The sequence below is a fragment of the Mesoplodon densirostris genome, chromosome 3, assembly GCF_025265405.1.
Source record: "Mesoplodon densirostris isolate mMesDen1 chromosome 3, mMesDen1 primary haplotype, whole genome shotgun sequence".
Classification (NCBI taxonomy): Eukaryota; Metazoa; Chordata; class Mammalia; order Artiodactyla; family Ziphiidae; genus Mesoplodon; species Mesoplodon densirostris.
This window is the reverse complement of record NC_082663.1, coordinates 142401153-142414070: the sequence shown is the minus strand read 5'-3', so window position 1 is coordinate 142414070 and position 12918 is coordinate 142401153. Positions and strand designations below refer to the sequence as shown.

Sequence of the window (12918 nt, the reverse complement as noted above, 5' to 3'; positions counted from 1 at the left end):
GTTTCTCACATTTCCCTCTAGCTAATGTCTGCGACAGACCTTTAGGGTAAACACTAAACCTGCACGGAGTGTTTAAAAGCCCAGTAGGTATTGATGGAGCGTGGACCACAGCCAGAGAGCTCCGCAAGTCCTGGCATCATTACCCCAAACTTCCAGTGGCCCGGGACAGACATTTACTTCACTCCTGTTTTACAGATGAGCAGAGTGAAGCTCCGGAGAGAGGGTTGCACCCCAGTAACCCACAGCCAGGCTGCGTGCTGCCCCTCCACACCCTTTTCTGGCTCAGGGAGGGAACTCTGTACCCACAGGCCCCTGGCACTGTCTGTGCATCTGCTGCTCACACTGCACCCATGATGGCTCCTGGCCTCTGCAATCTGTCTCCAACGGTGAGTGCAGGGTCTAGGACGAGCCGTGTCCTAGGACTGCCCTGGTACCTGACACACAGTGTACACACCTTATATTTTTGTTGAATGAAGAACTGTTTCTGGTGACTGATACCTATTAAGTGAAATCCTTTTTATCCTGTACAGCTTACAGGGTTCAGGAAGACTGAGTGTCTGGGGCCTGACTTAGAACCCAAGGCTTATCATTCGTATCATCCTGAAAAGAAAGCCATCCTCCATGTCAACCGTGCTTTCAAATGTTCCTGGAAGCACTACCCCCACGAGTTCCAGGAATTGCCCTCCGATGCCTCCTCCGGCCTGTGGGAAGGACACGGGTGCATCTTCCAGGGTCGATACGCAGGCCCTCCGCCTGTGCTCTCCTCTGTGTGCTGTCTGGGTGGTCCTGCCTGCCGCAGTCTCTGAAGGCCAAGGGTACCCTAGGAGTGCACCCCCTTCCCAAATCCTTCCCTTGCAACAGCCATCCTTCTTGGTATCTGGAGGAGCTGTCCTGAGGAGAACAAATAAACCCTTTTTAGACAGCTTTGAATTTAGCTGGGAGGACCCAATACTGGCCCAGTCCCTTTCCTGAAACCCCTGGGGCTGGGTGCATTACAGACCTCAGAACTGTTTAGGTTTTACGTATGTGGTGTTGACAAGAACTGAGGCAGGGCCTTGCGTTCAGTGACTTGGCCTCAGAGCAGGAACGGTCGCACACACGGGTGTGGGTCAGGCTTTGCCTCCAAATTCGCTTGAATGCCAACTTGCGTAAAGACCTTTGGATCTTGGATTGCAGGTGGGCAGCCCGTTGAAGAGCTGCCAAGCGTCCTGGGAAGTTCACATCGAGGGACCTGCTCCGTCTTCTCCAAACCGCGACTGTCCCCTGTGCTGGCCTCAAGTACGCATCTGTGCCTCACTTTGGTCAGTCCTGGGTTCGCTTTGTCTCTGAGGAGCGAGAAGTCCCAGCCCCACCAGCCTCGCTCTCGGGCCAAGGAGCACGGGCAGCTGCCGTGGGGGAAGTGGATGTAATAACTCTCACACAAAGGACCGCCCTTCTCTTTGCTCACCACTGTTCCTGGGCCTGGCTGGGAGCTCTCAGGCATAAGTAATCCAGCGGGTTTTTTTTTACCTCTGTTTCCCTTCCTCCTCTGCCACTCAGGTCTGTTGCAATTGCAACATCTTGATCAGTAGCTTCAGCTTTCTGGTTGGGTCTGTCCAACGACTACCCTTCGGGCCAATGTGTGACTTCGTCCAGAATTCAGATCTCTTTTGTGTTTGGCTGGCCCTGGGGCTGAGACCCCTGTGCGGTATTTCGCTGTGGCCGTGCAGGGGGCGGATGTCCTAGAGCTGGGAGGTTATTTTTCAGGTTGCTTGGAGTGTCCTTTCTCGGCTCCACAGGCTCCGGGTGACTCATGAATCAAGCCTCCGATTCTGATCAGCCTACATAGCTCCTCTGCAGCTATTGACTGTAATCAAGTATAATTAAATGAGGCGTTCTTCAGCCACACTAGCCACATCTCAAGTGCTCAGTAGCCACATGTAGCTAGTGGCTCCCATATTAGTACAGATCTAGAACATTCCATCATTGGGAAAGTTCTATTGGACAGACAGGTGGATTAGTATAGCCAAATAGAAAAATCAAGGATTATGAAAAAAATCTAATGTCCATGATGATGACTAGGGAAACAAGATGTGCTCCATCTGTACAATGGACTGTTGTTTAGCCATAAAAAGGAATGAAGTTTTCTGACACAAGCTACAACATGGATGAACCTTAAAAACTTTATGCTAGGGCTTCCCTGGTGGTGCAGTGGTTAAGAATCCGCCTGCCAATGCAGAGGACACGGGTTCGAGCCCTGGTCCTGGAAGATCCCACACGCTGCGGAGCAACTAAACCCGCGAGCCACAGCTACTGAGCCTGTGTGCCACAACTACTGAAGCCCGCACGCCTAGAGCCCGTGCTCCTCAGCAAGAGAAGCCACAGCAGTGAGAAGCCTGTGCACTGCAACAAAGAGTAGCCACCCACTCATCGCAACTAGAGGAAGCCCATGCGCAGCAACAAAGACCCAACGCAGCCAAAAATAAATAAATAAATAAATATTTTAAAAGAAAAAGAAAAACTTTATGCTAACAATAAGGCCCTACTGTATAGCACAGGGAACTATATTCAATATCTTGTAATAACCTATAATGCAAAAGAATCTGAAAAAGATATAGATACAGATATAGATAAACTGAATCACTTTGCTGTATACCTGAAACATTGTAAATCAGCTATAGTTCAATTTAAAAAAAAACACCTTTATTCTGAGTAAAAGAAGCCAGACACAAAAGTCCACAATAGTGTGTGGTTCCATTTATGTGAAATGTCCAGGAGAGGGAGAAAGAGATTAGCAGTTGCCAGGGGCTGGGGTGGGGAGTGGGGAGTGACTGCTAACAGGGATGGGGTCTCTTTCTGAGGTTGTGAAAAAGTTAGGTGGTAGTCGCACAACCTGGTGAATGTACTGAAAACCACTGAGTTATTTCACTGGAAATGGGTGAGTTGTACGTCACATGAATTATTTCTCAATAAAGCTGTTATAAAAACCAATCAAGGACTGAAGGATTTCAGTTGGGGGCCCATAGCTTAAGGCCTTAGTACACAGATTCTTGTGAAGCAGCACTTTCTTGCAGCATCTGTTACCCTATTCAGGTTTCTTCTTAGGGCTTAACCATCCACTGAAATTATCCTATGTGTTAATTTCATGCAGCATCTGTTACCCACAAAAGCACAGGCGTGCCTGCAGAGTGTCCCAACTCTGTTATGGGCTTGGCATACAGTAGCTATCAGTAAACTTGGTGATGGTGTGAAAGTGTCTAATCCCTCTTAGGGAAGCTAGGGCCTTGGCAGGCCTAAAAGTCTGATTTCCAGCCTGGGAATGGGTAGGACATGGTTGTGCGTGTTGCTGGTCTGGTCAACTCCCTGTGCAGGACTCGGCAAAATAAAGGTCGTACCTTTGGGTGACGGTAGCCCAGCTTCAGAAGCTTCTAGATATTGTTCAGTTGAAATTAAAGCATTTCTTTGGATGAGAAATAAGATTGTTTAATGTAGACAGAAGCCATCCATAAGTGCTGTTTTTCTTAAATGTTGCTCTTAAATATTCCCAAAGCCTCACAAGAGAGCGTGGACTAATTTTCTAGACGTTTTACTTGGCTGCATTTTCTGTTACAGCATTTTGCTGTCTTTTCCTTTTGCCCTGTTGCCACAGGAAAACAAACCTAGGCAAACTGCATGCCGTTTTTCCTGAGCATCAGCAGTTCATAAAGTAGTTTATGACAGAATCGCAGGCCTTAAATTAACAAATGCAAAAGTATATTGAAACAAGAATTAATCTGCATACTTGGTTGAGGTTTCAGCACTTAGGTTGTGATGTATTTTAATTAAGGATTAATTAGAATTGATAGGAATTTGTCTAGTGTTATACTTCCGCCGTCTGATGAATATCTAATATGCATGTCAGCTGTGATTTCAGAAACCAATGAGAGTTTGCTAAAGGGATATTCCTTGTAAAGTCCTGTGGGACCGAGAAAGTCCAGTGACTTAAAACATGGCTTCATCTAGAATGTTGCTTAAAGAACTGACCTGGGGGACGTTGTCTCAAAGGTAAATGCAGGCAGTTCTCCACACCAACAAGCTGTGTTCCAAGTTATCCCCCGGAAACAAGCATTTAAAGGGCCCTTGACAGGCTTCCCTGGTGGCGCAGTGGTTGAGAGTCCACCTGCCGATGCAGGGGACACGGGTTCGTGCCCCGGTCCGGGAAGATCCCACGTGCCGCGGAGCAGCTGGGCCCGTGAGCCATGGCCGCTGAGCCTTCGCGTCCAGAGCCTGTGCTCTGCAATGGGAGAGGCCACAACAGTGAGAGGCCCACGTACCACAAAAAAAATAATAAAAAAATAAAGTAAAAAAAAAAAATAAAGGGCCCTTGACAGTGCGGGTGGCCAGCTGGTCAGAATGCCATTGCTCAACACCAACCCCACGTGGAGGCCAATTTAGGGGCAAGGGGGAGGGGGAGGGGGAGGGGGGGAGTTGTCGGTGACATTGGTGATCCCCGGGTGACTCCAGTCACACAAGAATGCCCTTCAACCTGCAAGTGGGTGACATCACCCCTCTTTACCTTGCCCGTCTGTCCCTTCCCGGGCCCTGGTCCCATCCGCTCGACCAACACCTACAGGACAGAGCCTGCCCATGTCGTACTCGAAGCAGTGCCTCTAAAGGGTCCCCAGTAAGTCCAAGTGTGTGTGTGGTTTAGGGAGATGCCTCTTGTCAGGTTAAGGAGGGTTCTTTCTGTTCCTGGTTTGCTAAGGGTTTTTATCATTAATGGGTGTTGTTTGAATGAGTTTGTTTCTTTTTTTTTTTTTTAATTTATTTTGGCTATGCTGGGTCTTCGTTTCTGTGTGAGGGCTTTCTCTAGTTGTGGCAAGCGGGGGCCACTCTTCATCGCGGTGCGCGGGCCTCTCACTATCGCGGCCTCTCTTGTTGCGGAGCACAGGCTCCAGACGCGCAGGCTCAGTAGCTGTGGCTCACGGGCCTAGTTGCTCCACGGCATGTGGGATCTTCCCAGACCAGGGCTCAAACCCATGTCCCCTGCATTAGCAGGCAGATTCTCAACCACTGTGCCACCAGGGAAGCCCCATTCAGTTTTGTTTCTTTCTGCATCCTTTGAGCTATAGTTTTTCTCCTTGTGGTTACTGTGATGCTCTATGTTGATAGGTTTTCATTTACATTCATTTACACTGGTTTTCATTGGCGTTGATGATTTTTACTGACAGATTTTGGAAGCACCTATGTTCAGAGATAAATCTTCTTGGTTATGATTCATATGTTTGTGCATGTACACGCACACAGATGCTGTTGACTTCGGGTTGCTGGTCATTTGTTTTGCCGTTTCGGCTCTGGTCATGAATGTGCTGGGCTGTGACTTCCCCATGAAGTCCTGCTCTGAGTTCTCCGTCTGGTGAGTGGGTGGCTTTTCCCGTGTCTCTTCTCTGAAACAGTTTGTTGCAGAAAGGGGCTCTCTCTTCCTTGAGGGCCTGGTAGCACTGGTCCATAAAATGTCCTGGTGGCCTTTGAGGAGAGGTTTCTTAGCACAAGTTCCTATTTCTGGGCCATGATTCTGTGAGGCCAGGCACGTTCCAGGAACCAGAGTCAAGGCAGTGAACAAGACAGCGACGGTCCCTAGGGAAGAGGGTTGTTCCACACAGCCGTAGAGAGACAGATGTGGCCCTCAGGGCCCTGGGTAGAGGTGAGGTGGGCGGGCGGGCAGGTGGGTCTCTGGGGGTATGTTGCCATGCTGTTGCCTCGGCTAAGGTGTTCACTCCTGGGCTGGGGAACCTGGGCTGCCTTCTCTGTGAGGGAAGCACCCACAGCCTGGGTTCCTGCCACATTTGTGATGCCACCAAGCTGGCGTCCTCGGGGTTTCAGGGGCCTTGCTTCCTCACTAAATAGATCTTCCCATGAGAATGGATTGCTCTTCCCTTACAACCCGGTCCTGGCCCCCTCCTCCTCACTTAGCATCTCTGTGTCCGCTCGATGGGAGCGCCTGCAGTGAGCCTTTTTCCTGTGCACAGGGCTTTCCCTCAGCATCTCATCTCTGGAACTCAGGACTCTCACAGGCTCTTTCCAGGGGGCAGCACCGTCTCCGTCCCATGACTGATGACTGTAGTGATGCCCAGGGAGGCAGGCATCCTACAAATGTGTCAGGAGGGTCACTTCTGGACTGTCCCACACCCAGAGCTCGCACCTGGGGCCCGGGCATCTCCGGGACATACCCACAGCCTCCGGCAGTGACCCAGCCACAGTCTGCTCAGGCCACAGGGTTTCGGCTCACCACCGCCCAGTACCAGTGCGAAATACAAGCAAGATGAACTAGGAAAAGGAAAGGAAAGATGAAGCAGGCATACAAAAGAATAAGCCCAGGACTTCCCTGGTGGTCCAGTGGTTAAGACTCTGTGCTCCCAATGCAGGGGGCCCAGGTTCAATCCCTGGTCAGGGAACTAGATCTCACGTGCCACAACTAAGAGCCCACATGCCACAACTAAGACACGGAGCAGCCAAATAAAAAGCCCAAAAGTCTCATTAGACTCAACAGACATGAAATTACTCTGTCACATTGCTATAAAGGTTTCTATGTGCAACCGCTCTGTCTGTGTTGGCCTTTCCATAGACGGAGGGCAAACCAGACACCACCTTTCAAGGAGTCCTGATCTAGATTAGGACTGAACAAAACAAGCTAAAATCTCATCCTTCATACTGTACCCACAGAAGGAAAACTGTCAAGAGAAGGGGCAGGGTCCAGAGGGGATTCCAAGGAAAGGGGGGACCTGAAGGCAGTGATTCGGAGGTGTGCTCACCTACCCGGACCTGCATGCATGTAGGTTCTTCCTCAGACCCATGTTAGGCTCTGTGACACGCATACTGTGGAGCAGGGTTGCAGACTACAGTGTTGGTAAATAAAGTTTTATTGGAACACAGCTGCTCATTGGTTTACTATTTTCTGGGGCTGGTTCAGTTCCGAGTAAGGGCTCTTTTCCTAGCTTCCAGATAGATGCCTTCTTGCTGTGTCCTCACAAGGGGAATGGAATAAGGAAGAGGTCTCTCTTCCTCTGCTTAGAAGGCCACAGTCTTATGGATTAGGGCCCCACTCCTATGACCTCACTGAACTTTTTTTTTTTTTTTTTTGGCTGTGTTGGGTCTTTGTTGCTATGCGCAGGCTGTCTCTCATTGCAGAGAGCAGGGGCTACTCTTCCTTGCGGTGCGTGAGCTTCTCATTGCGGTGGCTTCTCTCGTTGCGGAGCATGGGGTCTAGGGACACAGGCTTCAGTAGTTGCAGCTCGCAGGCTCTAGAGAGCAGGCTCAGCAGTTGTGGTGCACAGGCTTAGTTACTCCATGGCATGTGGGATCTTCCCAGGCCTGGGATCGAGCCCGTGTCCCCTGCATTGGCAGGCGGATTCTTAACCACTGAGCCACCAGGGAAGCCCCTCATTGGACTTTAATTGCATCCTCACAGGCCCTATTCCACATAGACATTGGGGGTTCCACATGTGAATTTGGGGGGACACAATTCAGACCATAGCAGTTCCATATTGTTTCTTAGAAAAAACATAATGTGTTGATATTCATAATTTTATTTTACTTCCTTGTTTGGTTTACTGGAGTTTTTTACCCACAGTAAGTTGGGAACATAAGGAAATTTGGTGGTTTGGGGGGAAGTGCCTCTCTTTTAGATCCCACCACCTCTTCTGAGTGTCTCCAATTGACAGTGTCCCTGAGCTGAGCTCCTGGTCTCCAAAGCCTCCCGCCTGCCAGTCGAGGGCCCTGGGGGAGCTGAGGGGCACCCCTGGGACCGGAAATGAGCCTGTTGTAATTGATAGTAACGAGTGTCTAATGACCATAATCAGGCGTGGACAGTGTGCTGGGAGAGAGACGCACGGTGCTGAGGGAGAGGCAGGGCCGCATGCAAGGGGCCGCTCGCTGACAGAAGGCAAAGGTGCTCGGCACGGCCGAGTCCGCAGCTGGGACCGGTCCTGGTGACTAAGGCGCAGGGTAACTTTTTTTAAGTTTTGCTTCTCCTCATACACATACGTTCGCAAAAATATACAGCTTTAAAGAAACAAAGCTTGTAACACATGAATGCTGGTCATAACATACGCACTGTTAACACCACAGGGCCTGGGGTATGACAGGCATATTGTCTCCTTATTCATGGGCATTTGGGCGGTTTTTGATTTTTCACAGTTACGGGGTGGTCGTGTGTGTCCTGTAAATACAGCATCTACAGGGGTCAGTGTTCCTCTAGGGTAAATTCTCAGAACAGAGTTCTGATCAAGATCAAAGGATATGTGCTTTTTCTGTGTTAATCGGCATTTCAAACCTCCCCTCCAAAAAAGGCCACACCAACACATACCCCGTAAAGAGATATGAGAAAATGGTGTTCTCTTTGTAATTTCAGAGCTTTCATTTGAGGACAGTAAGTCCCGTGTTTTTTTAGTGTATTTTTAAAAATCTCCAGCACCTGGTTGGGCACCTAGCTTGTGATAGACTCTCAGATGCTTACTGTTGGATAAATAAAAGAACGAAAGGGGAGTTCCCTAGTGGTCTAGTGGTTAGGATTCTGTGCTTTCACTGCTGTGACCCGGGTTCAATCCCTGGTCGGGGAACTGAGATCCCACAAGCCACGTGGCACGGCCAAGAAAAAAGAATGAAAGACTGCCACGCACCCCTGAGCAGCCCAGAGTCACACACGCATGAACACACACAGGTGTGCACATGCCCCCACCACTGCATGTTCAGCCTGGACGACTCCTGCCCCTAATTGTAGTGACGGAAGCTGTGATGGAAGCTGTGGAGGTGGCCTCTCCAGCCCGGGAGTCAGGGTGTGCTGGGGGCCCTCTAGGGCGGGATGGGGTGCTGTGTGTCCCTCTCGGGTCACTCCTGAGCCCCAGCCGCAACCACGGGTGCTCAGGGACGAGTTGCTGAGTAAGCCTGAGACGGTCGCAGAGCATCTGCTGTGCCGCAAAGGGCCATGAAGGGCCCAGCAGAGGGAAAGTTCACGAAGGTGGGTTTGGAAGGCTGTCACGAAAGGCCCTGAGTACGAGGTGTCAGAGTCTAGGCTTTAATTTAGGTGGATGCAGGCCCTGGTTGAAGTCTCTGAACAAAAGCCTGGCATGATGAGCACAGTGTTTGAAGGTAGTCGGCTTGCCGGTGTGCACAGTGGATCAGAGGGGAGGGGTTTCCTCACAGGTCATGGAGGGCAGGAGAGGGGTCAGCGCAGCAGGGTTCCAGCAGTGGCATTAAGGGAGGGGATGGATGGTGGGTTGATCATGGAGTTTGAATCAATAGGATTTGCAAACAGAGGGCCTGAGGGAGGAGGACATACATTATCTGCTCTGGGTTAGGAATGGTTAGGAGGGTGTGGGCCTTTACAGGGATCAAGCAGCACAGGTCAACTCTGTCCAGGAGTGCCCAGCGTTTACATCTGGTGCTTCTTGAAGACCAAGTAAGGTTGTTAGACAATTGCGTCTCTGAACTGGAAGGCCAGCAACTGATAAAAGGGGCACTTTTCCTTTAGTTCTTTCAGAAAAAGCCACACTATAACCCAGTGGGACTGAGTTAAGTGGCAAGGGTTCCTTTGGGTGAGTTGAGGGTCCCCAAACGTAAGGAGGTAAAGGTCCCTGCATGTGAAGAAAATTCCTGCAAGTATATCTCTTGAGCGCCTTCAATTTTCACTGGTGAGTTTTTGACAGAAAAGGTTAACCTGTTACATACGGAACAAGAAAGGGGCACATGATTAATAAGTAAATATCCATATGATAGGATTAAACTCAAATTTTTTTTTTTTTTTTTGGCTGCACCCTGTAGCTTGCAGGATCTTAGTTCCCCGACCAGGGATTGAACCCGGGCCACAGCAGTGAAAGCGCTGAGCCCTAACCACTGGACCGCCAGGGAATTCCCTAAACTCAATTTTTATTTGAGCACTTGAGTCAGTTAGTAGCTGATAGTATTGAGAGCCTGTTTCCAAGAAAACACTTTAAACTTTGTTTTTCCAGAAAGTCAGAGCTAGATGGATATCCTATATCATTACCTCCTTCTCCATTCACTGCCTCCCATCAGGAACCACCCCCCAGTCTCTTTTCCTCTGTAGCCACAGATGTTTCTTCTGTCACTGAAAAAGCAAAGAAGACACAGGTCCTGCAAGACCACCCTCCTCAGACCTGAGCTCGCTATGTAACCCCTGCAGCAGCCTCTTCCCTGCACTGCCTATCTCCCATGCTCCTCCGGAACTTGCTAGTCAGGCTGTACCCCACCTTACCCTGCTTTTGCAGTGGTTAACAGCATTCCCCTAATGACCAAGCCCATGTTTTCACCCCTCTGTGACTACTTCTGGTTTTTCCTCCACCTACCCGATAACTCTTTCTGTCTCCTCCTTTGCCTGTTCTTGAAATGCTGGTTTTCTAGTATTCAGGGGCATGACCTCCTCAAAGGTGTAGCTGCAGGTACAGGTGGATATGTACAGATTTCCCACACACCACATGCCGATGACTCATGAATACCTCTTTCCCACCCAAACTGGTCAGCTCAGCCCCAGCTCCCAGTAAGCAGCTGCCTCGCAGCCACCTGGACGTTCATGCTTAGCTGGGTCAGGGACCAGGCTGATGCCATTTTTTCATGTGCCTGCCTGCTGCTTTGTGTGCTGTGCTTGGGAAAAAAGTGGCATCTTCCAGAGCAGATGTGGGAGTGGTCACAGCCTCTTCCTTTCTCCCACGCCTACATCTGGTGGTCACAGGCTCTGGGGCCTCGCCCTCTGGCCGCCCTGTAGCTGACCTGCGTCCCCTCGGACAGCAGTAGCTCCCTGCCACTGCCTCCCCTGCCTGTCCACTGCCCGTCCAGTCCTGCCCTCGAGCACATCACCCTCTCAGTCCAGCTGCGGTGGCTTCTCCATGTTGTAAAGCCAATCATCTTGTCTCTCTGCTTAAAGTCTCTCCGTGGGGGACTTCCCTGGTGGCACAGTGGTTAAGAATCCGCCTGCCAATGCAGGGGACACGGGTTCGAGCCCTGGCCCGGAAAGATCCCACAGGCTGCGGAGCAACTAAGCCCATACGCCACAACTACTGAACCTGCGCTCTAGAGCCTGCGAGCCACAACTACTGAAGCCCGCACGCCTAGAGCCCGTGCTCCGCAACAAGAGAAGCCACTGCAATGAGAAGACCGCGCACCGCAACGAAGAGTAGCCCCCGCTGGCCGCAACTAGAGAAAGCCGGCGCACAGCAACGAAGACCCAACGCAGCCATAAATAAATAAATAAATAAATGTATTAAAAAAAAAGATCTCTCGGGTTAGTTCATCTTCTCTGGCACCTCTGGATCAGTCTTCTCCTCTCTGACTTTATAGCAACAACCCTCCCCCCAACACACACACAGGAAACACAAACAGACATAATAAACATGTTACCAAACCAAAGTTCAGTCGCCTGAAAAGCAAAGTCACTCTCCTGACACCGGGTGGTGGTGAAGGAAACTACAGTGTTTGTTGCAGGGCGCCAAGCAAGGGAATGGGAGACCAGCCTCAGGTCTACTCCACCTTGGTCTTTGAGTGAGGGTTTTTTGGGTTTTTTTTTTTTTTTTTTTTTTTTTTTTTTTTTTTTCGGTACGCGGGCCTCTCACTGTCGTGGCCTCTCCCGTTGCGGAGCACAGGCTCCGGACGCACGGGCCCAGGGGCCATGGCTCACGGGCCCAGCCGCTCCGCAGCATGTGGGATCTTCCCGGATCGGGGCACGAACCCATGTCCCCTGCATCGGCAGGCGGACTCTCAACCGCTGCGCCACCAGGGAAGCCCTGGTTTTTTTTTTAAGGGGAAGAATAGAGAGGCTAGAATTAATCATCTTCTTGTGACATTTCATAATCGTAGTTTCGGGAATCAGGATGTCTCTGGTTTATGATTTGCTGACCAGGTGGGTCCATGGCTTAGGGGTCTGTTAGCTCATCTTGCCCTGGAGACATAACCTGAGTTTGTACATTAATGACGATATCTATAATAGCAATTTTAGCACGTTAACGATGTTATCAACGACAGCAATTTTAGTCATCTGACTGATTGATTAGTGTTCTGTTAGCACAGGACTGAGGTCAAAGGGGACAAGAAAGGGGATAAAGTTTTAGATAGAGGAACTAGTCAAACTCAGTAAGGGAACTCGGTTTTGGGGGGCTCAGTTTCAGACACACAGCATCACGGCCTTGCCTGAAGCCAGGCGGCCACTAGCCTTCGTATCCCTGCCTGTGCTAGTGTGTGTGTCTGGAACGCGCCTCCTCTCCCATCTGAAGACAAGGTGCAGGGCTAGGGCTTCAGGCTTTCCAGCACCCAGTGCCGCCCCGCCCCTGCCCTGCAGGCCCCCCCCCACACCCAACTGTGGGCTGTGGTCGGTGCGCCCCCTGCATTCCCGCCACCCGGACTGGGCTCCTAAGCACGGCACCTGGACCAGCGTCCCAGGGGGTTACTCAGTGTCTGTTATCAGATGAAGTCTTTCTTTCCCCTCAAGGGTTCCATGAAAAGTGTTTGGACACGAAGCCAGTGCTAACAGTCTGTTGTGGTTGTTTTTATTCCGACAACAGACACTGATTCAGTGTCTCCTCTCTTACCCAGGGTTGAACATTCATGGCATTCCGGAAGAGGGTCCCCCCGATCCTCAGCTCCAAAAGCTGGATAACATGCTGCTGGCCGAGGGCATGTGCAGGCTGGAGAAGCAACGAAGAGGAGCACAGGCGGCGGCCGGCACAGCAACACCAGGTGGCTGTCCAAATGACAATGACCTTGAGCACTCTGACTACAGGGCCAAGCTGTCCCAGATCCTACAGATTTACCACTCTGAGCTAGAGAAATATGAACAGGTGATCTTTCTGCATGGAAGAGTTTCTGTCGTGTGAATGCGCATTTGTCAAAGCAAAACGTGGAGCGCTAACTGCCTGCCTTTGGTGGCCCAGAGCAGGGAGTCCACACACTTGGTCT

At 50.5% G+C, this 12918-nt stretch overlaps 1 protein-coding gene and 1 non-coding gene across 2 annotated transcripts in view; both read left to right on the top strand.

The window, feature by feature from the left end:
- PBX4 (PBX homeobox 4) overlaps positions 1 to 12918 on the top strand; it is a 47388-nt gene that overhangs the window by 26897 nt on the left and 7573 nt on the right. Inside the window, 1 exon segment of the mRNA XM_060092194.1 lies at positions 12556 to 12800. Within this exon segment, the coding sequence (XP_059948177.1) occupies positions 12556 to 12800 (245 nt within the window).
- On the top strand, positions 6341 to 6413 carry TRNAG-CCC (transfer RNA glycine (anticodon CCC)). Its single transcript has one exon. It is a non-coding gene; the product is annotated as a tRNA-Gly (tRNA).